The sequence below is a fragment of the Hyperolius riggenbachi genome, chromosome 2 (assembly GCF_040937935.1).
Source record: "Hyperolius riggenbachi isolate aHypRig1 chromosome 2, aHypRig1.pri, whole genome shotgun sequence".
NCBI lineage: Eukaryota > Metazoa > Chordata > Amphibia > Anura > Hyperoliidae > Hyperolius > Hyperolius riggenbachi.
The window spans coordinates 104506895-104529781 of NC_090647.1; the positions used below are offsets into that span (position 1 = coordinate 104506895).

The 22887-nt window shown below is 45.9% G+C and overlaps 1 protein-coding gene across 3 annotated transcripts in view; it reads left to right on the forward strand.

The window, feature by feature from the left end:
- The first annotated feature begins 4193 nt into the window (after window positions 1-4193).
- RCBTB1 (RCC1 and BTB domain containing protein 1) overlaps window positions 4194-22887 on the forward strand; it is a 40820-nt gene continuing 22126 nt past the window's right edge. For 2 of the 3 annotated variants that reach the window (XM_068267154.1, XM_068267156.1), the window contains exons 1-4: window positions 4700-4892; window positions 7087-7251; window positions 19782-19932; window positions 21148-21314. In XM_068267154.1, the coding sequence (XP_068123255.1) occupies window positions 4707-4892; window positions 7087-7251; window positions 19782-19932; window positions 21148-21314 (669 nt within the window). In that variant the 5' untranslated portion in view covers window positions 4700-4706. Of the gene's footprint in view, window positions 4273-4699; window positions 4893-7086; window positions 7252-19781; window positions 19933-21147; window positions 21315-22887 lie in introns of those variants that run through there. The other variant, XM_068267155.1, reaches the window with a different exon arrangement.

Consider the following 22887-nt stretch of genomic DNA (forward strand, 5'->3'; position numbering starts at 1 on the left):
GGGAGTGGTATTTAAAGTCAATGAGAATTTATATGCGCTGTGCAAATTCATGCACAAACTTACATCCAGGAACCTAAAGAGGAAATCCGCTGAAAGATTAATTAAGTCTCACATCCAAATTATTTACATTGTAGGTTCCTGGATGTGAGACTTACATCCAGCACTAAACTCTGCCACCGTGATCAAGTGCGTGTATGCATGCGCCCCCGTTGCTCATGCACATGCATGCTTGTGCATTAATCCGATTGTGAATGACTGCTGCTAGCAACAGTTATTCACATAAAGTTACAATGAAAAAAATATAATAATAATTATGTAAATGGACAGTGTAAAAAAAATAAAGCGTTTTTTTTTTTTAAATACTTTTAACCCCTACCAAACTAATGAACCCCTTGTGTCACCTATACTTGGCCTTAAGATTTGTAGACACCTGTAATGGCTGCCGCCCATAACGATCGGATGCGATCACTATGGTGACAGCTCGAGGACCCAACGCTGTATAGACGCATCAAAATGTTGTTGCCTAGCAATGCATCTATACAGCACTGGAGTCCCCAAACTGTGCGCCCTAGCCGCCGCATGCAATCGCTGCAGACGCACAGGTTGACGATAATGGTGCGGCTACATGCCCGAATAGTGATAAAATATGGCATGTATCATTTTAACCGGAATGATCCAAATCATGTATTTTGAGGTGTTTTAAAACTGTGGCACTTGTCATGTAAAAGTTAGGAAGGGAGAAACATGAAAAAATGTGTAATTTTTGCACCTAATTTTTCTCGATAAATTCCCAGTGAAATTAAATAATACTTGAATAAAAAAATATGACCCTAAAGTAGTATAACAGCACTTGGTGATTGATTGTACAGTCAGATTGCATGAAAATTGTATGGTGTGTGGCCAACTTTAGAAAGCCCAGAAAGAATGTCCTGAAAAAACAATATATGTATAACTGTGATGGCATCCTATATAATAATGTGCAAGTATCTCTGCGTCCCATCCCTCACTTCCTGTGTGTGTGTTCCATGTTTTGCGCTTCTGCGCATGTGCAGGGGGGACGAGAGACACTGAGGAGAGCTGAGGGAGGACTGGGCCAGAAGGGGGAGCCGTGTGGGCGTGCGCGCGGGGCAGGCAGGCGCAGTGGAGTGGTGACAGACCTAGCCAGTTTTTAAACGGGCTAAGGTCACTAGTACATAATAAAAAGTTATTGCTGTATCAATAGTGACACAGCCGATATGGCAAAATTGTTAGGAACCTTAAGGGGTAAAACCCCCGGAACCTGAAGTGGTAAAAAGGGAACTTGAGATGGGCTTAAAGTAAACCTGAGATAGGCTATTTAAAAGATTTTATACTTATTTGGGGCTTCCTCCAGCCCCATGAGCACCAATGTGTCTGGTAATGTGGCGCAGTCACGCCAGTCAGCTCTTCTGCGCATGTGCGGCCCCTTTAATTTATACTTACCTGGGGCTTCCTCCAGCCCCATTAGGTCCGTGGTGCCCTCACCGTCTTCTCTGAACCCTCTGTTCAGTAGATATTCCTCCCGGTATTTTCTCCAGCTGCGCTCTTCTGCACTTGCATGACTTAGACGCGCACGCACCCCATCGCACTCGCGCAGCCAGGAGCGTTCTGCACCTGCTCAGCAGTACTGAGGGGCATGCAGCCGCTCATGGCCAGAATGCTGGGAGGGATATCAATTGAACGGAGTTGCCGGAGAAGACGACGAGGAAGCCCCTTGGACCTCATGGTGCTGTTGGAAGTTTGGGTAAGTATACAGTGGGTTGCAAAAGAATTCGGCCCCCTTGAAGTTTTCCACATTTTGTCATATTACTGCCACAAACATGAATCAATTTTATTGGAATTCCACATGAAAGACCAACACAAAGTGGTGTATACATGAGAAGTGGAACGAAAATCATACATGATTCCAAACATTTTTTACAAATAAATAACTGCAAAGTGGTGTGTGCATAATTATTCGGCCCCCTTTGATCTGAGTGCAGTCAGTTGCCTATAGACATTGCCTGATTAGTGCTAATGACTAAATAGAGTGCACCTGTGTGTAATCTAATGTCAGTACAAATACAGCTGCTCTGTGAGGGCCTCAGAGGTTGTCTAAGAGAATATTGGGAGCAACAACACCGTGAAGTCCAAAGAACACACAAGACAGGTCAGGGATCACGTTATTGAGAAATTTAAAGCAGGCTTAGGCTACAAAAAGATTTCCAAAGCCTTGAACATCCCTTGGAGCACTGTTCAAGCGATCATTCAGAAATGGAAGGAGTATGGCACAACTGTACACCAAGACAAGGCCATGCACCTAAACTCACAGGCCGAACAAGGAGAGTGCTGATCAGAAATGCAGTCAAGAGGCCCATGGTGACTCTGGACGAGCTGCAGAGATCTACAGCTCAGGTGGGAGACTCTGTCCATAGGACAACTATTAGTCACGCACTGTACAAAGTTGGCCTTTATGGAAGAGTGGCAAGAAGAAAGGCATTGTTAACACAAAGCATAAAAAGTCCTGTTTGCAGTTTGCCACAAGCCATGTGGGGGACACAGCAACCATGTAGAAGACGGTGCTCTGGTCAGATGAGACCAAAATGGAACTTTTTGGGCAAAATGCAAAACGCTATGTGTGGAAGAAAACTAACACTGCACATCACTCTGAACACACCATCCCCACTGTCAAATATGGTGGTGGCAGCATCATGCTCGGAGGGTGCATCTCTTCAGCAGGCACAGGGAAGCTGGTCAGAGTTGATGGGAAGATGGATGGAGCCAAATACAGGGCAAACTTGGAAGAAAACCTCTTGGAGACTGCAAAAGACTTGAGACTGGGGCAGAGGTTCACCTTCTAGCAGGATAATGACCCTAAACATAAAGCCAGGGCAACAATGGAATGGTTTAAAACAAAACATATCTATGTGTTAGAATCGCCCAGTCAAAGTCCAGATCTAAATCCAATCGAGAATCTGTGGCAAGATCTGAAAACTGCTGTTCACAAACGCTGTCCATCTAATCTGACTGAGCTGGAGCTGTTTTGCAAAGAAGAATGGGCAAGGATTTCAGTCTTTAGATGTGCAAAGCTGGTAGAGACATACCCTAAAAGACTGGCAGCTGTAATTGCAGCAAAAGGTGGTTCTACAAAGTATTGACTCAGGGGGCCGAATAATTATGTACAACCCACTTTGCAGTTATTTTTTTGTAAAAAATGTTTGGAATGATGTATGATTTTCGATCTATTTCTCCCATGTACACCACTTTGTATTGGTCTTTCACGTGGAATTCCAATAAAATTGATGCATGTTTGTGGCAGTAATGTGACGAAATGTGGAAAACTTCAAGGGGGCCGAATACTTTTGCAACCCACTGTAAATACAGGTATTAAAGGATACATTAGGCCTAATTAAAATCTAAAAATGATGCCCTGTGTGAGAGTAGGGAGGTGTGCACAGGCTTACCGCACCTCCTGTGGCCCGCTGTCTGCCTCCATTCGCTCGCTATGCCTTCCGTTGTCCTGGTTGGTATCCTTTCACCTTGGACATACTGTGCTGCGCATGTGCAGTATATCCTCTTGGGGTGGCTTGTTTGCGCCGGGTACGTCATCACGCAGGTGCACGCGCCCAGCGTCCCTGAGGAGCGCAGTCACAAGCTGCCCAAAAGGGGCATGCTGTGCATGCGGAACGCAGTATGGGCTTGATTCACAAACTGGTGCTGTTAGCACGGGCGTTCGCAGACATTTGCGTGTGATAATGTGGACTTTTGCACGCAAAAGTCCGCGAGCGGCACTTCACGTGCTGGTCAGCACGCCCGTGCTAATAGTTAGCAGCAGTTTGTGAATCAAGCCCTATGTCCGGGGCAAAGGGAGCTGACCCCTCCGATCAGGACCAGGATGAGCCACGGGAGGTGCGGTAAGCCTCTGCACACCTCCCCACACACACAGGGCGTCATTTTTTCCTAGCCCAGAGATGGTTTCCTAGCCCTTATTTATACTTACCTGGGGCTTCCTCCAACCCCATGAGCACCGGGGCCTCCCTCGCTGTCCTCCTCGGTCCCTCATTCTGCCGATATTCCAGGCAGTCGTGGCCCTTTGCACATGCACGGCTCAGCTGCTCGCGACCCCTTGTCATGCTCCTGTCCCCTGGTGTGTTCTGCGACTACAGGCGTAGAACTCACCAGAGGACGTGGGGTGCGTAGCCGCGCATGCGCAGGAGGACCTGAGGAGGGCGGCAAGGGCAGCCCCAGTGCTCATGGGGATGGAGGAAGCCCCAGGTAAGTATAATTAGTGGCCAGTTTACGATCTCTGGTACACTTTAATTAACTCGCTTGCTGCGGAAGATTATGTACAGCCGACCTCAAAGAAGTGAGGTGTTTTTAGTTGTTATTTTTTCCCAAAGAGAATGGAATTTCTTTTCTACTTTAGGCAGAGGTTCCAGATTACGTGTGACGCTCATGCCAGACAAGTAATACTTTAATATCAAATCTCAATCACTTAATCTAAAATAAATATATTGGTTTCTAGTGATAATTCGGTCGGCCGCTATATGTCAGCGTAGGACGTCGCTCCGTAGTTCAGTGACAGTCACTAGGAGGCGCAGGACTCGGGGCCAATCACAGCGCACTAGTTGACGGCCAATAGGCAAGCGCTATTTAAGAAACAGCTGAGGCAGCCTGTCTTGTTTCGGCTTATCAGCGAGTCACGTGATATGGCATTCGCCCTGCCCCGTTCTGTGTTTCTGGAGCGGGAGAGAGCTATCTGGGACCGGCGGCGGGGGCGGCGCATCGAGTTCCCGTTCCGGTCTTACTACCCGGACGATATTGAGTGCCTGGCTAAAGCACCTGGCATCCGTCTCATAGCGAAGAGCCCTCCGGCCGCTGTACAACGGTGTCCGGTAAGGACTCGGCTGCCTGTGATGCCAGGTCAGCCTGCTGGCATTGTGCAGCTCCCGTTCGTTCTGGACTTGCTAGTGATTCGTGTTATTGAAACCTGCTCTTCATACATTGGTGTGCATTTAGCAAAGCCAATGCAAAGTAAACTGAAGCAGCTGCTTCACTTTTGCAATTTTGTTGCATCTTTCAGTGTATATATATAAATTTTTTTTTTTGCTGCATTCAAGTTATAGTATTTTTGTATCTGTTGCTGCTTTTATGCTAAATTAATGCTAACACAAAACCATACCTGCTTGATCACAGAATTGACTGACCTCAGCAGGTGGTTACTGAAGGAAATGGTTGATGATTCTGTGATACACTTGAACATACTTGTGCAGTAAAACCTCTGATACACTTGAACATACTTGTGCAGTAAAACCTCTACCTGATTGGTTTGAAAGCACATTTGAATGGGTGTTTGAAGTAAATTAAAATCACTGGACACTGCGGCAGTTTTGGAGCGATCGCGATTAGCGTGCTATGCACGCTAATCATGATTGCTAATCGCGGAACGTCGCTCGTCGCCGGCAAACCGCTGCATGCAGCGTGGTTGCGGTTATCGCTAACCGCAACAGTGTTCTCCCCAGAAATTTTTTCCAGCCGGGTGGCATGAAATAGTAGCCGGGTGGCATGAAAAAGTAGCCAGGTGGGGCGAGATGAGAATGCAAGGTTGGTGCTTCTGTGAGCAACTCTGCTTACAGCATAGGAGGTGGTGAGCCGATGACAGCCGGGTGGTCACCAAAACTAGCCGGGTGGAGCACCCGGCTAAAAGAGCCTGGGGAGAACACTGCGCAACCGCGGCAGTGAGAACACTGCCACTCACCACATTGTGTAGTGGTTCTTGCAGAACCGCTAGCGGTTTGCCGTGAGCCATAAGCCTCCAGACTTCATTAAAATCAATGGGATGTGGAATATATCACCTACTACTTGTAGGTGATAAAAAATTGGTAAATACCGCTAAAATAATGCGCCTGAAATGTTTTGTGAATTGGGATTTTTTTGCGGAAAATACCGACTTTTGCGGAACTTTTTCCACATTCCACATGCGGGAAAAACATGCGGAAAATTTTGTTAACATAGCGTTTTGTGCGCAAACTTCCCGCATGTGCTTTACCGCATGCGGGAAGTTATTGAGAATAGAGCCTAATGTGTTATTTTTGCAACTGACCACTGTGAACCTAATGGACACCTGAAGTGAGAGGAATATGGAGGCCGTCATATTTCTTTTTAAACCATACCACAGCCGACAACGAAACCACAGCCTGGCTTTTAATCACCAGTTTTAGGCAGTGTTTACAAACAAAAAACATGGCTGCTAACCGTTTGTGTGTCTATCTCTAATTACAGTATACTACAGGTTTTTTTTTTTTTTTTTTTCCCCTTTTACACAGTGAATTATCTGCACTCCAGTCTGGGATTCTCACAGTTTCTTAGCATGTGCAACAGTTTCAGTAGCACCTGCAATATTTACCTTACCAGCTCCAGCGCAGTAGTGGCTCCCCGATGGGCTAAGGTGGTAATAGCTGCGCCTTATCGGGTCCGCACTACGGTGCAGGTGACTTGCCTGCGCAGTAAAGCGGACCAAATTGGGATCGGCTATTTCCGCCTAAGCTCAAGCAGAGAGCCGCCAGTGCTCCTGCGCTGGAGGCGGGAAAATAAATATTTACATGCCCACAGTTTGGGGACCTCTAGCGCTGCCGTCGGATGGAGGATGATGGGGGAATCCTCGATAGGATCTAAAGGCTTTCCCCTCACGAGGTAAGTATCCCCATGGGCACTTTTTGAAGGTAAAGGTTCTCTTTAATAAAATTTACCTTATTCCTCTCACTTCAGGTTTACTTTAAGACCCAAACTTTATTGGTCTCCTCATTCACCTTGGCTATGGCCGGCCGGATGTCCCAACAGGGTAGCATGTCCGCTTCCTGGCCAGGCACTTTTGTTTCTAAATAATTGACCTTAACATTTTTAAGGCTTGGCGGTGTCTAAATGCCTTTTTATGTTGCATTTGTTCAATCGCTTGCTTATACTGACCTATTTAGAAATGTTTGTTTCTTAATTGGCAGTGAAAGTTCTTGCAGTTTTTCAAGCCAGCAGTCACAAGATTGTTACTATTTTTGTGCCTACTGACCTTTTTTTCTTTTTTCTCTTGTCTAGTTATTAAAACCTGGGTATGCATATGTGAAACCTGATAACAAAATGGTGGACTTTGGGAAGTGGCCTTTATTTACTTTGCTGTCACCTCAAGAGGTGTCCTATATTCGGAAAGCCTGTGTTTTTGGTACCTGTGCCAATGAAGTTATCTACACCACTGATGATGAGGTAAGCTATGGAGACTTTTCTAGTAGATGAAAGGTGAATGCTACTAACATTTTACCTTTTGATAAAAAGCAAACAATAGTTGGCTCACTGGGCCCAGTTTTAGTCCCTAGTAACTGCTATGAATGGGGATTTCTCTCCAATCGGTTCCTACATATAACTAAGCTTCTGTGAGATTTGGGCGCAGGGTAAAGCAGAAAAACTGTTCTGTATCACACCTAGGGCTTGATTCACAAAGCCGTGATAACTCATATCAGTTGCGCTAGTGTTTTGCGTGTGCTATAACGCGCGTAATGTTTTGTGTGCAATCGCCATTTTTGCAATTGTGCATGTAAATCATTACATGTGTTATAGTGCTCACAAAACGCTAGCGAGTTATCACGGCTTTGTGAATCAAGCCTCTACAGTGGTGCTTGACACATTTTAGAGGTCAGCTCACCAGTTGGTGCCATCAAAATGTCTGCAGCAGGATTTCTAGAGGGGCAAAACTTGCCAGTCTTGTTGAGGCCAATGGTGTTTTTGGTCTACCATTTTACACAGTAAGGGCTGCTTTGCACTGCAAGAGCTTTTTGTAAGCGTTTCAGATTTTAACAGCTCTTGGTAATGTAATTTTATAAAAATCCCCCCTTGCATTAGCAAGAGCTTTTCAAATTTCTAGTGCTTAAAAAGCTCTTGCAGTGTGAACCAGGCCTTAAGCACACACAATATCAGGAATCTCTTGCAGGCATTTGGGAAAAACTGGGAGTTACCATGGCTCTCAGAATGCTCCATCTTCGGAAAAGTTTGTCTTGATCTGGTTGGACAGCATTTTACATGAATGTACACATCTTATACTATCGATACTTAACCGCTTCTGGACCACATTGGTTTAAATCTGTCCTGCAGGTGGCTGTGCGCTCTGACAGGATGTAGATTTCAACATCCCTGGCAATAGTGTCACTTTCTTCCTGATGCAATTTACTCGCCCTGCCTTCTGTATGATGGCAAAGCTCTGACGCGATCGGGAGCAGATTTCATTGGATTCCTGACCAGCACACACAGCTCTGCCATCATAGTGACAGCAGAGAGGGGCCTGTGGCGATGGGAGAGTGGCGGGTATATGCAGCGGTTCGTCAGTAAGCACCATTTTATGGAACCAGCAGTCTCTGGTGCTTAACGGAGTTCTGTGGGGTGTCCTGGGGATAAAAACAGTCACTTACCTGGCTTCTATCAGCCCCCTGAAGCAGGAATGTCCCACGTCGTCGTCCTCCGGTCTAGCGTGGCATGCTTTCAACTTCGGCTGCGTGGCCTGGGCCGCACGCCTGCTTGCTACCGCCCGCGTCATCAGAAGCTTACTGCGCAGGCGCAGTACAAGAAACCGCAGTACAAGAAACCGCAGTAAGCTTCCAATGACGCGTATGGGAGCCCGCATTATCCGTCTGTTGTCAGACGAATAATGGGCCGGTAGCGGAGAACCTCCAGCCTCTTCAGCCTCTTTCTGAGTACAGCGCTGCGATCTGCCACACAGGAGAGCTATTGGCTTTTATAGGCTGAAGCCTATGACAGCCGATCGTGTCATTGGCTGGCTGGAGGGAGGGAGGGAGCAGGGGGATAATAAATAAATAAATCGGTCTGACCCCACCAACAGAGAGCTCTGTTGGTGGGGAGAAAAGTGGGTGGGAATCACTTGTGTGCAGAGTTGTACGGCACTGTAGCTTGGCCTTAAAACTGCCGTGGCAAATTTGAGTGAAAATTGCCCTGGTCTTTAGGGGGGTTTAACACTGCAGTCAAGTGGTTAAAGGAAACCTAAACTGAGAAGCATATGTATTTTTCCTTTGAAAATGCCAGTTGCCTGACTCTCCTGCTGATCCTGTGTCTCTAATGCCTTCAGCCACAGCTCCTGAACAAGCATGCAGGTGCTCTGACTGAAGTCAGACTGGATTAGCTGTATGCTTGTTTCAGGTGTGTGATTTAGCCACTACTGCAGCCAAAGAGATCAGCAGGACTGCCAGGCAACTGGTATTGTTTAAAAGGAAACATCCATATCCCTCTCAGTTTAGGTTCCCTTAAAGGGGACAGACTACTGGTGTGCGAGAGGTTAACCACTTAAGGACCACAGGCTTACATCCCCTGTAGTGACCAGGCCATTTTTTTTTACGGTTCAGTGCTCTGAAATTGTTATGGCTCTAATTACTATCAGTGAGGGTTATGCTGTAGTCTGACCCAGTCTGACCTGGGCAGAAACTGTCACTTGCATACCTGATTAACTCTTTCAGGCAGAGAGAGAAAAAAGGAACACAGCCTAGTTATTGGTGTGTTAGGCACTGTACATACCCATGTCTATCTCATAATGTCTCATGTCACCTTGGTTGTCCTTTTTAAAGGATGCCCGAGGTGACATAAGATAGACGTGTGTGTGTACAGTGCCAAGCACACAGCTGCTGCCCCCCCCCTTTTTTTTTTTCTTCTTCTTCTTCTTCCCCTTCTCTGCCTGAAAGAGTTCATCAGGTATGTAAGTGGCAGTTCTGTATGAGTCAGGACTGGTTCAGACTACAGTGTGACACTCACTAATAAGAAATTGCAGCTATAAAACCCTTTCCTAGCAGAAAATGGCTTCTGAGAGCAGGAAATGGATAAAAAAATGAATGTATCATTGAGCAAAAGCAATAAAAGTATAAAAACTTAAAGTAGATTTAAATATATAAAATAAAACTGGAATATCTTAGTCACTTTTATTTAGGAGAATATACAATTGTTTCGTTTATTTGCACCTCAGGTGTCATAGGGACGACTCATTTCTGGTTTATTTTGGCTGTAGCTACAGAACATTTAACAATTGGAATGTGGAACACTGACTCTGGTGTACCATCATTACCTCCAGGTTTAATTTGTGCATAAATAGATTAGATTCAAAAGATTGCAAACTAAGTGAGATCTGCCAAATTCATTTCCACAGCTTGTTTTGCATAACTTTATCAGATTTCTGTATCCGGGAAGATTTATCAACTTGTCTTGGTTCACAAGTACATTTCCATCTCAGAACAGCTGACACTTCTGAGATTTAGCAGAAGGTTGTCACATGATGGTTGCTAAATCTTTTAGTTATCTACCATATAAGGCACACTTTTTTTTTTTTTTTTTCTTTCTAAAAAATGGGGAGAAAGTCCCTGCGTCTTACAGCAAAGGCAGGGAATCTCCAACTTACGAATGCCAATCGATACAAACTACCGCCATGTTATGGATTCCCTGCCTGTGTGGCTCTCCAGCGTTCCTCCACTCCTTCTCCTGGCCTCCCGGTTGTATAGCAGCAGTAGTGGCAGCTGTTTACCTAGCTGTTTACCTAATTTGCCTTGCCTGCAGGGATTGCAGACATCCTTCTTTTCTCCCCTCGTCCTCCAGGATGGCTGAAGATGAGATATTGTCTGTTCCTCCCCAAACGGAAACGCCTGCAAGAGTAATAAAATTTAAAGAACCGCCCTATAAAAGGACTCCTCCTCCTCCTCAATTCAGTTTTTGTTTGTTTTCCATTTCACCTGGGTGTGCACCTGCTAGTGGTTTTTGTTTTATTCAGAGGTATGCCTGGGGCGCCTTTGATAAGTAGGAGCTTTTGCTAAATTGGCAGGAAGTTGTGGATGGTGATGTCCCAGCTCTGGTTGCAGACTGTGAAGGCGTGTTACCTGGTCTGTAGTCATCCAGGCTCTAGTTGGAGGGATCGCCGCCATTCAGTTCCCCAGTGTGTGTTGCGGCCGCTAGTGTACGCGTCACTTCCGCCGGCTACAGATTGGGCGAGGGAGTAGGAGGCGGCGCTCTCGCCCTGGCTAAGCTCATTTCAGCACGAAAATCACACGGGGACGCAAGCATGGAGCAGGAGCAGACAGCTACAGAAGCCCGGCCAGGTCAGAGCAATACTGAATCTGAACAGGTATGTGAAGAGAGCGTGACATTGTGCTTCTGTCTCCCTATTCACTAATACTGAGGGCCCCTCTCTCTTTTGCTTGCATTTTACAGCCGGCAAGATTAAGGTGTCACAAGTGTAATGTAAAGTTGCATGAAGGGGCTACTTGCAATACATGCAGGAAATGTTATTTACTAACTAAGAAACCTGCTGTTCCTGAACAGGAATCTACTCGGACTACTGTGGCTCTTTTAGATTTAGTGAGGTCTATGAAAGATGAAATGACCAACTTTTTCTGCCTTTAGATCTGCTTTTATGGTTAATCCTGTGGGCCAGGGTCATCCACATCTAATGTACCTGTTAATACCTTTGTACCGGATAAGACACCTGGCCAGGGGGCTCAGTCAGAGGAATATTCTCCTCGACCTGGAGGTTCACATCAGGGTTTAAATGTTGATCCCCTATCTTGGGCATCTGCCTATGGGTCTGAGGAAGGGGAAGCAATTGCTGCAGATGTATCTGAGGAATCTGTTATTAAGATCCCAAAATATCTAATGGGGAAGACACACTGAGGAACTGTTAAAAGCAGTTTGAGTCTGAACAAATTAAAATAGATGTTTCTGCTTAGGATGATATCTGTAGAGGGCTGAGAGCTAAGGGGTTTAAAACTTTCCCGATTCATGATTCCATAAAGGATCTGATTAAGTCACAATGGAAGGATCCGGAAAAACAATTGTTTGTTCCTAGGTCTTTCAAACAAAGGTTCCCATTTAAAGAGGAAGACTAGGTTCCGTGGGCTAAATGTCCAAAGCTGGACACCGCTTTAGCTCAATACTCGAAAAATACGGACCTGTCCTTTAAAGATGCAGGTTCACTTAAAGAGGAACTCCACTGAAAATAATGTAATAAAGTGCTTCATTTTTACAATTCTGTATGAATGATTTAGTCAGTGTTTTGCCCATTGTAAAATCTTTTAAATCCCTGATTTACATTCTAAAATTTATTACATGGTGACCTTTTTTACTGTTGGATGGTAATGTAGCTGCTCCTTGTTTTTTTTTTTTTTTTTTTTTGGCAGTTAGAAACAGCTTTAAACCGCTATTTCCCACAATGCAGCAAGGTTCACAGACCGGAAACTGGCAAGAGTACATACTTTTCTTGTGGGAGGGGTTTCACCACAATATCAGTCATACAGCGCACCCTGATGGTCTGTTTGTGAAAAGGAATAGATTCCTCATGTAAAAGGGGTATCAGCTACTGATTGGTATAACGTTCAATTCTTGGTCAGAGTTTCTCTTTAAAGAGCCTATGGATAGGAAGGTAGAGATGTTAAAACGAGCCTGGAATGCAGTTTTTCGCATTTAAACCTGCTATTGCTTCAATTTGTTTAGCCAAAAACTTAGATAAATGGATCAGGCCTACAGGAACAACTGGCAAACTGTACACCATATGAAACCATCTTGGAATCCTTATCGGTTATGACAAAGACGGTGTCTTTCTTGGCTGATGCAGCCTCAGACTCTTAAGAGCCTCTGCTAAGGCTGTGGCTCTTGTCAATTCCTCCAGAAGAGTGGTATGGCTCAATGCATGGGAGGGGGACGCTACTTCTAAACATAAATTATGTGCTATGGAGTTCGAAAGGCCAACTATTGTTTGGTAGGGATTTAGATTTGGTTCTAGAAAGGTCTTCTAATAAGGGGAAAAAATTCCCGGACAAAGACAGGCCAGAAAGGGTTTCAATTTAGGAGAGGCTCTACACTGAAGTATCAGAGAGGTAGAGGTGCCTTTCTAAACAAAAGATGGACTTATAACACAGGCAGAGGTAAGACTTCCTTTCTCCAACAAACCCAGCACCCCTACCCCTAAACCCAGGTAAATGACGCTCAGTGTCAGGTCGGGGGGAGGTTAACGCGGTTTGCTCTCTTCTGGAAGAAGATGACCTCAAATGAGTTCATTCTAGATCTCATTCAATTTGGTTACGGAATAGAAATCAGTTCCCTTCCTCCTCCCCGTCGCCTGATAACAGACTTGCTAAGAGACCCGGAAAGAGCCGGGGCGTTAAGGGAATCAATTATTTATCTATTTCAAAATAATGTAATAACAAGAGTACCGATCCAGGAACAGTTTCAGGAATTTTATTCAAAGGTTTTCCTAATCCAGAAACCTTCGGGAAAATTCCGAATATTAAACTTAAAACCATTAAACCCTCACATTGTGGAGAAGTAGTTCCGCATAGAGAGCATCTCCTCCATTCGAAACCTGATTTGGCCAGGAGCCTTCCTGGCAACCGTCGATCTAGAAGACTCAGACCTTCACGTTCCGATTCACCCGACGTTTCAGAGATACTTAAGATTTGCAGTCCAGATAGGGGACACTGTCACTATCAGTACTGAGCGTTACCATAGACCTCTTTGCGACCCCAGACAATGCGACACTGGAGAATTTCTTCTCTCTCCACCCATTACTACTGGCAAGTCAGTTAGATGCGTCAATGCTGGATTGGCCGGAGGAACTGCTCTATGCCTTCCCACCATTCAACATTATGCCAAGAGTCTTGAGGAAAAAAAAAAAAAAAAAATCACGGTCCACAGTGATCTTCCTAGCACCATGGTGGCCGAGGAGGGCATGGTTCCCTTACCTTCAGTCTCTGGTCCTGGAGGGTCCTTGGCATCTGGACAACAGGCAGGATCTGTTGGTTCAGGAATCCGCCTATCACCCAGATCTCCTGATGCTGAAATTAACAGCCTGGATATTGAAAAAGTCACATTAATGAAGTACGGATTTTCAAGCAAAGTAGCAGATACATTAGTAAACTGTAGAAAGCTATCTACTAGAAATATACTAAAGTTTGGAAAGCTTATTCCTCCTGGAAAGAAAAACGGGATTAGATTGGATGATCTGAAAGTCATTCTAGAGTTTTTACAAAGTGGAGTGGACATGGGGCTAAAGGTAAGCACCCTAATGCTAGGCATACATAATTGAGCCGCTGGCCCGATGCCGGCGCGTGGATCGATTCCCGCTCGACCCCGCGGGCAGTTCCTTATCAGCCGCTCGTTTCTTCCATTTTCCACCCACGGGGATCAAGCACAGTATCGATCCGCCGCGGTGATCGGACAGGTTGAATATTATCAATCGAGCCATCAGCGGCTCGATTGATAACTATCGCGCCGTGTATGCCCAGCATAAGGGTCCACATATCTGCTTTCAGTTTTCTTACATAGACAGCTGTCAAGAGATTTTTGTTAATGTTTTGATTTCAGTGGCTAAAACTCAGCCTATACCTAGAAAATTTCGATCCATTTCGTCCGATCGCTCCGTGTGGAAAATTACCGTCGATCACCCGCGGGTAGGGAGTGCGTCGCTAGCGGCGTTCGATTGACCGACGCAATAGAGCGGCAATACATTACCTGCTCTGCCGGCGCTACTACCCCCGGTCACTGCTGCTCCGTGTCCGTGCTGGTCTCCGGCATGCTTCAGTTCCTCCTGCCCGGCAGGTAGTTTAAACAGTAGAGTGCGTTCTACTGTTTAAACTTCCTGCCGGGCAGGAAGAAGCAAAGCATGCCGGGCCTGGAGACCAGAGCGCAGACAGAGCAGCGGTGACCGGAAGGACTCCCGCCGGCGGAGCAGGTAATGTATGCGCGGGGGGGAGGGGAGCGGCGGCAGCACCACCACCACAACAGATTGTGAATGGTTTCAGGCTGAAATCGGTTCACAATCTGTTTGCAGTAAAGGTAGCCATACGATCCCTCTCTGATCAGATTCGATCAGAGAGGGATCTATCTGTTGGTCGAATCTGATGGCAAATCGACCAGTGTATGGCTACCTTTTATCTACTAAGGATCCGTATATGGTAATACATTCAGATAGGATTGTTTTCAGACCTGATCCAGCCTACCTTTCCAAGGTGTCATCAGCTTTTCATCGTTCCCAAGAGATAGTTTAGCCTTTTTCTGACAATCCACAGAATGATGGGGAAGTTTAGGAGAACAAATTAGACGTTAGAAGGGCTATTTTGACATATTTAGAAAGAACTGCTCAGTGGAGGAGATCTAGGCATCTTCTTACCTTCTCAATCAATTCTTCTCTACCGTCAACTCCTCCAACACTACACCATACAGTCACGCGCAGGAATTACCGCAACCTGGATGTGAATTCCCTGACTGAGGCCTTGCAACCTCTAAGTACCCTGTCTTCCTACACTGACCCTGAGGCAGCATCCAGTTACTTATTTAATGTAGTCTCCTCTGCCATGAATTCAGCCGTTCCACTCACCACCACCCGCCCCCGCCAAACTAACCGGCAGCCCTGGCTCACTGAACAAATCAAACAGCTGAAAAGGCACTCCAGGGTGGCAGAAAGATGCTGGAGAAAAAGCGCTGTTGTAGAAGACTTCAATCACTATAAACAAACTATGCAGGAGCTCAGGGATGCCCTCACTTCTGCTAAGCAGTCTTATTTCTCCTCGCTCATTTCCTCACAGTCCCACAACCCAAAACAATTGTTCAACACCTTTAACTCCCTACTTCGTCCCCCACCTCCTCCCCCTACCACATGTCTGTCAGCCGACAACTTTGCATCATACTTTACAAGCAAGATTGATGCAATACGTAATAGCTTCAACGCGCAACCATTTTTACCAGCACAGCCGTCACCTATAAATTCCTTCTGTCCGCCTGCACCCTCACCCACCACTAACTGCCTTCCCCCCGCTCCACAAGACCAGTCTCCCACTCTAACATCTTTCACCACACTAACTGAACAGTGTCTTTCCTCACTAATCTCCAAAGCGCATCTCACTACCTGTGCCCTGGACCCCATTCCCTCTCATCTAATCCCCCAGCTTTCCTCCTCCTTTAATCCCGCTCTAACAACTCTATTCAACCTTTCTATCTCCACTGGCACTTTTCCTTCCTTATTCAAACAAGCTATCATCACACCACTAATCAAAAAACCCTCTCTTGATCCAACTTCTCTATCCAACTACCGTCCTGTCTCGCTCCTCCCCTTTGCTTCTAAACTGCTGGAACGTCACATCCATTCAGAATTGTCTGCCTTTCTCTCTACCAACTCCTTACTTGACCCCTTTCAATCTGGATTCCGCACACACCATTCCACTGAAACTGCCCTCACGAAAGTTGCTAATGACCTACTGGTAGCTAAATCCAAAGGCCAGTTCTCCATTCTAATACTCCTTGACCTTTCCTCTGCCTTTGACACGGTTGATCATGCTCTGCTACTGCAGACACTGTCATCTTTAGGAATCAAGGGACAAGCACATTCCTGGATCTCCTCTTATCTCTCTGGACGCTCTTACACTGTCTCCTTCTCTAACACCAAGTCCTCTCCACACCCACTGTCTGTTGGTGTACCTCAAGGCTCTGTTCTTGGGCCACTTCTTTTCTCAATCTACACCCGTGGCCTGGGACAACTAATTAACTCTTTTGGCTTCCAGTATCACCTCTATGCGGATGACACCCAAATCTATCTCTCAGCTCCTGACCTGTCCTCACTACTATCCAGAGTCCCCGACTGTCTACGTGCCATTTCTGCATTCATGTCCTCCCGCTTCCTCAAACTCAACATGACTAAAACGGAAATTGTGATTTTTCCACCATTGCTATCTACACCCCCACCAATAGCAACCATAACGGTAGACAACACCCCAATAACCTCAACCACTAAGGCCCGCTGCTTGGGGGTTATACTTGACTCAGAGCTCTCCTTTAAACCTCACATTGCCTCATTAACCACCACCTGCTATTTCCAGCTCAAAAATATATTCCGTATCCGTCCCTTCCTCACACAAGAGGCCACCAAAATGCTTGTTCATGCCTTAATCATCTCCCGCCTAGACTACTGCAACACCCTGCTCTGTGGCCTACCAAAAAACAGGCTAGCTCCTCTCCAATCCCTTCTAAATGCAGCGGCCCGCCTCATTCACCTTTCCACACGCTCTTCCGATGCAGCCCCACTGTGCCGTTCTCTCCACTGGTTACCCATTACCCAGAGGATCCAGTTCAAACTCCTGACTCTAACATACAAAGCCCTCCACGAGTTGTCTCCTCCATACATCTCCTCACTAATCTCAAGATATTGTCCCTCCCGCAACCTTCGCTCCTCCCAAGAAATTATCCTGGCCTCTAAGCTGATCACCTCCTCTCATGCTCGCATCCAGGACTTTACACGAGCATCAGCCCTTATCTGGAACTCTCTTCCACAGCCTGTACGTCATGCTCCAAACCTGGACATCTTCAAACGCACTCTTAAAACACACCTTTTCAGACAAGCTTATAACATTCTATAGCCCTTTATTTACTTATTTGTCACAATGTAATCAGAGGCAAAGAATCACTGCCTCATCCATCCTCCACCCCCTTACCTAGTGTGTCCCCCACTACCCATTAGATTGTAAGCTCGCAAGGGCAGGGTCATCCTCCTAATGTTTACTGTCTTTGTAACAATATTTGTGCTGCTTGGAACTCTGCTGTATATTTGTTAGCTGTATCTATGTTCCCCTTGTCGTCTTATTGTGCTTTGTAAAGCGCTGCGGAATATGTTGGCGCTATATAAATAAAAAATAATAATAATAATAATAATAATAATCTGTTTGTGTCATATATGGGGGCCTCTAATGCTGGGCATACACGGCTCGGTGCCCCCTTATCAGTTGAGCCGCTGATGGTTCGATTGCTAATTTCCGACAGGTCCCATCACGCGGATCAATACCGCGCTTTATCCCCGTGGGCGGGGAATCGAGACGCTGATAAGGAAGCGCCCGCAGGGACGAGCAGGAATCTATCTGCGCGGCTGCGGGAACGAGCGGACTCGCGGTGGGGGTCAATCCGTGTATTCCCACCATAAGGGGTTACAAGCATCCAAAGGCACAATAGCTAGGTGGGTGAAGCAGCTTATCAGCTGGGCCTACAAGGAGTCACATGAGTCAGCCCCTTCAAAAATCACAGCTCACTCCACTCTGTCATTGGCAGCCTCTTGGGCAGAAAGATCAGGAGCAAGTTTGGAACAGATCTGCAGGGCAGCCGCTTGGTCTTCTCACACATTTGTGAAGCACTACAGATTGAAACTACTATCCAGCCAGGATCAGAGCTTTGGACAAAGTTTTACAGGCCATCATCCCTCCCTAAGGTAAATTTCTTGCTGTCTCATCTTCAGCCATCCTGGGGGATGATGGGAGAAAGCCCCAGCTGCTTAACTGTAGCCGTGTTTCGGCAAGTCCTCCAGGATGGCTGCTTAGTTCCCAATCCTGTTACAATTATAAGTATAAATGGTGAAATGGGAGTTACTCTAGTATAAACTGAATTGAGGAGGAGTCCTTTTGGTGGTTCTTTAATTACTCTTGCAGGGGTTTCCGTTTGGGGAGGGAACAGACAAGATCTCATTATCAGCCATCCTGGAGGACTCGCCGAAACACGCTACAGGTAAGCAGCTGGGGCGTTTCCCGCACATCTTGCTTTAGTGTTCGGCCTTGTATTGATGATGTGATCTATACAAGCCGAACACTAGAGGGAGACACGCAACGGATGTCTGCAATCCCAGTGGGCATGGCGGATTTGGTTAAGAATCCGCTGTTAAATACCGGGGGGGGGGTGAGAAGGAGCAGAGGCACGTGGGGGAGTCGGGCACATATGGGGGGGGATACATGGGAACACCTAGGGAGACATGGAAGACACCATTGGGGGAGAACATGTACAAGACGCTCCTGGAACATGGACTTATCAGGTTAAGTGTGTGGTTTTGTCTGTTCCCCCCCCCACCTCCCCCTGATCACACACACACACACACACACACACACACACACACACACACACACACACACACACACACACACACACACACACACACACACACACACACACACGTCACTTAAAGACATCCAAATCCATCCTGGCAGGATTCCATTGGTCCGCTCCCCCAATATAGTACAAACATAAATTTCTCCAGTAAGGGCTGACCTGCTACAGTGAATTGAGTACAGTATCATATTCCATTAACTTGTATGGTTACACAGGTCAGAGGACCAAAAATGCAGCGTGCAGGTTTTTACTCTGCTTCGCAAATGGTGATTATCATATGGTTGTGAAAATATTTCTATAGATAAATGTTATAAATGCCACCATAGAGCCACTAGTTATCTCTGCATGGTTGGGCTTTAACCAGAAACTTGCCTAAAGGCTGTACACACAAGATGGATGTAGCTGTCTGGATCGGGATTCAAAGCTGTACAGACTCCTGCGGGGGAGGGTCTGCTGTACACACGCTGGATTTATCGGCCAAGGCTGTAGTCAATGGCTGTTTAATCTAGCACATGTACAGTACAAATCCGAAGTTGAAAGAATTACAGCAGTGTCCTGGCTGTGGAGAGTGGTTTTGCATCTTATACTGATAAGAAATAGATAAAAACCATTCATTTTACAGCTCCATTCTAGACTTTTGTTTTTAGAGAGAGGTTGGGTTTTGTCCCTAGACGTGCCCCCCAACCCCTGGGAATTTGACTCTCAAGTTGTGCATGGGGTAATTCTGCTTCTAACTACAAGCTCTAGGAAAAGGGGCTGCAAATTGGGCTGTATCCCTTAAATCTGTTTAAATGTGAGTTTTTTATGTATGAATTGTATCATAAATATTGTTTTATTCTTCTTCTTAGGTGTTTGCATTTGGTCAGAACTGTAGTAATTGTCTGGGAACTGGAGATAATCAAAGCAGTATGATCCCTAAGAGACTGGATGTCCTCTCTGGCAAGAAAGTAACTGGCATTAGCTATGGCAGCGGCCCGCATGTCTTGGTTTGTACTGAAGGTATGATGCACACATCCCCTATGGTAAGAGTAACCTCACATGCAATTGTCAAGCATATATCAATAGGTAAATGTCTTGCTAGTCTTAAACTGGCATTTTGAAAGCTTCTCTCAGGTGTATCTGGCGCACACAGGAGTTTTGGCCCACAATCCTGCCTGGACACTTCATTACACTCCCTGTTCAGTGAAGCCATTAGGTTAAAACAAAGTGGAAAGGTGGATTGTCAGAGTAATGGCTAACCCACCCCCTACCACATAGTAACTCTCTACTGAATACTTATTTTACAGCACTACCTAGTGTGTCCATCTCCCCTCCCCCTTAGAGTGTAAGCCTTTGGCAGGATCCTTCTATCCCTAGTGTATTCTACATGATCATGTTCTCCTTTCCTATGACTGCCTCGTTCTTGTATTACTGGGCCCACCTAACAGGCCAAAATTGCATGATCATGTATCTTGTACCCTGTATGCCTTGTATAGCTTTATCCTATGTTGTATAACCTTGTTACATCTGTCATCCTTTGTATCATTGTATATACTGTCCAGCCCTGCGTAATATGTTGGTGCTTTAGAAATAGTTAATAATGAGAAATGTCAGCTTGTGTCTTTCGATCACCATTTAGTGAGTTTGCCACCTATAAGAGGAGATGCAGTGTCAGGCCTGGAACCCACTACAAAACTCTATCACTAATCGCAGTCGCTAGCGTTTTTATGAGTGGTTTGCAAGCAATTTCATGAGCGTTTTAGGGAATTTTTATTTTTTATTTTTTTTTTGTGTAATTTGCCAGCGGTTGTTTAGCGATTAGCGTTTTTAATTCTGATTGGTCCTTTCAATTTAATTTTTTTTTTTTTTTTTTTAGTGTGCAGTAACTTCAAAACTCTAGCAAAATCGCTCTGTGCAGGTTTTTGATGAGCGATTATGCCAGCGTTTATATACTTTGCAAAAACAGTAATCGCTAACGCTAAACACTAAAAATGCTGTATGTCCTGCGTTTTGCGACTTGGTAATCTCAATCACTCCAGTGGAATTTGGCCCATCCAGTAACAATAGCTGAGCGTTTAGGGAAATCACTAGCGGTTTGAATTGCTCCCTAAACGCTCATAAAATCGCTCCAGTGGGTTCCAGACCTCAGTCCTTCCTAGAATTGCTAGGCCTTCATAGGTATTTATGGATAGCATTGCTGCGTTGTGCTAATGCTAACCATTTTTCTTTTTGCAGATGGTGAGTTGTATGCATGGGGACACAATGGATATAACCAGCTTGGCAATGGCAATACAATGCAGGGCACCGTTCCCATCCAGATAGGTGGTGATCTGCTGTCCAAGAAGGTGGTGCAAGTGGCTTGTGGCTCCCATCACTCTCTGGCACTGTCTTGGGAAGGAGAGGTAATAAAGATTTGGCAGTTTTGTACGGAGTGTTTTTCAGGGCTCGTATTAACCATCTCGCATGCGACTGGAGTAACGTTGCGGACGTGAGGTGTTTTTTTTTTTTTTTTGTTACACCACTTGCCGACCAAGTGATTTCCCATTGATCTGTGCTGGGTGGGCTCTTCAGCCCCCAGAACAGATCATATTGCAGGCAGGGCGATCAGACTTCCCCACCCCCCCTTTTTTCCCCATTAGGGGGATGATCGTCACCGCTCTGCTGTGCCTTGTGGGGGGGGGCTCCTCAAGGCCCCCCTCTGCAGCGCTATTCCCCCCCCCCCTCCCTCTCCTTCCCTCCCTCTCCTTCCCTCCCTCTCCTTCCCTCCCTCTCCTTCCCTCCCTCTCCCTGGCTCTGTGGGCGGTACAGGATACATCCTGTACCGCCTCTGATAGGCTTCAGCCTATCAGACGGCGGCGATCCCCGGCCTATCAGAGGCCGGGGATCGTCTATCTCCTTTACGGCGCTGCTGCAGCGCCGTACAGTGTAAACACCGGGGATTTCTTCCCCGCGTGTTTACATTTGGCCTGCGAGCCGCGATCAGAGGCTTGCAGGCAGTTCACGGAGACGCCCTCCGTGAACTTCGAGCAGCAATTTCCATGGAAGCCCGCAGACAACCAGTTTATGCCGATCGGCGTTAGCTGGTCGTCAAGAGGTTAATGTGAAATTTTTTAATGAAAAGGTATGCATTTTTATGCATAGTTTTTGAATGCAAATTTTCTCATTAGATATTTAATCTCCATAGCAACATGACATCACTGTGACTACAAAGGGAACAGGAAGTATGTTATGGTACTTTTAATAAAAAAAACAAAAATTCGATCAGACATGTTGGAAAAAATTTTGATACATGATCTAACGGAATAATCAAACTAAATTATCTAATCAGAAAAAATGAATTGTACCATGTATGGGCACCTTTTTTAGATGGAAAAATGGATGCAAAAACTTGCATCAAAACAAATTTTCATGTAAGTTAACTTTCATCCGGGCCTTTTTCCACCTGGTCCGACTTTGCAGGTGCCTCAGGCAGGGAAACTGCCTATCCCCTCCAATGCCTTGACTTCCAAATGGCACTCTGTGATTCAGAATGACTTGCTGCAGTTTCCTGCAGCACATGCCCGAATCCCTATAAGGCCTGGTGCACACCAAAAAACGCTAGCAGATCCGCAAAATGCTAGCAGATTTTGAAACGCTTTTTGTTTTTCTGTAGCGTTTCAGCTAGCATTTTGCGGTTTTGTGAAGCGTTTTTGGTGTAGTAGATTTCATGTATTGTTACAGTAAAGCTGTTACTGAACAGCTACTGTAACAAAACGCCTGGCAAACCGCTCTAAAGTGCCGTTTTTCAGAGCGGTTTGCGTTTTTCCTATACTTTGAGGCAGAAACGCATCCGCAATCCAAAATCTGCAGCAGCCCGGGAGTATGCTTTTCTGCAAAACGCCTCCCGCTCTGGTGTGCGCCAGCCCATTGAAATACATTACCCTAGCGGATCCGCACCCGCAAGCAGATCGCAAACCGCAGTGGAAACGCTCCGGT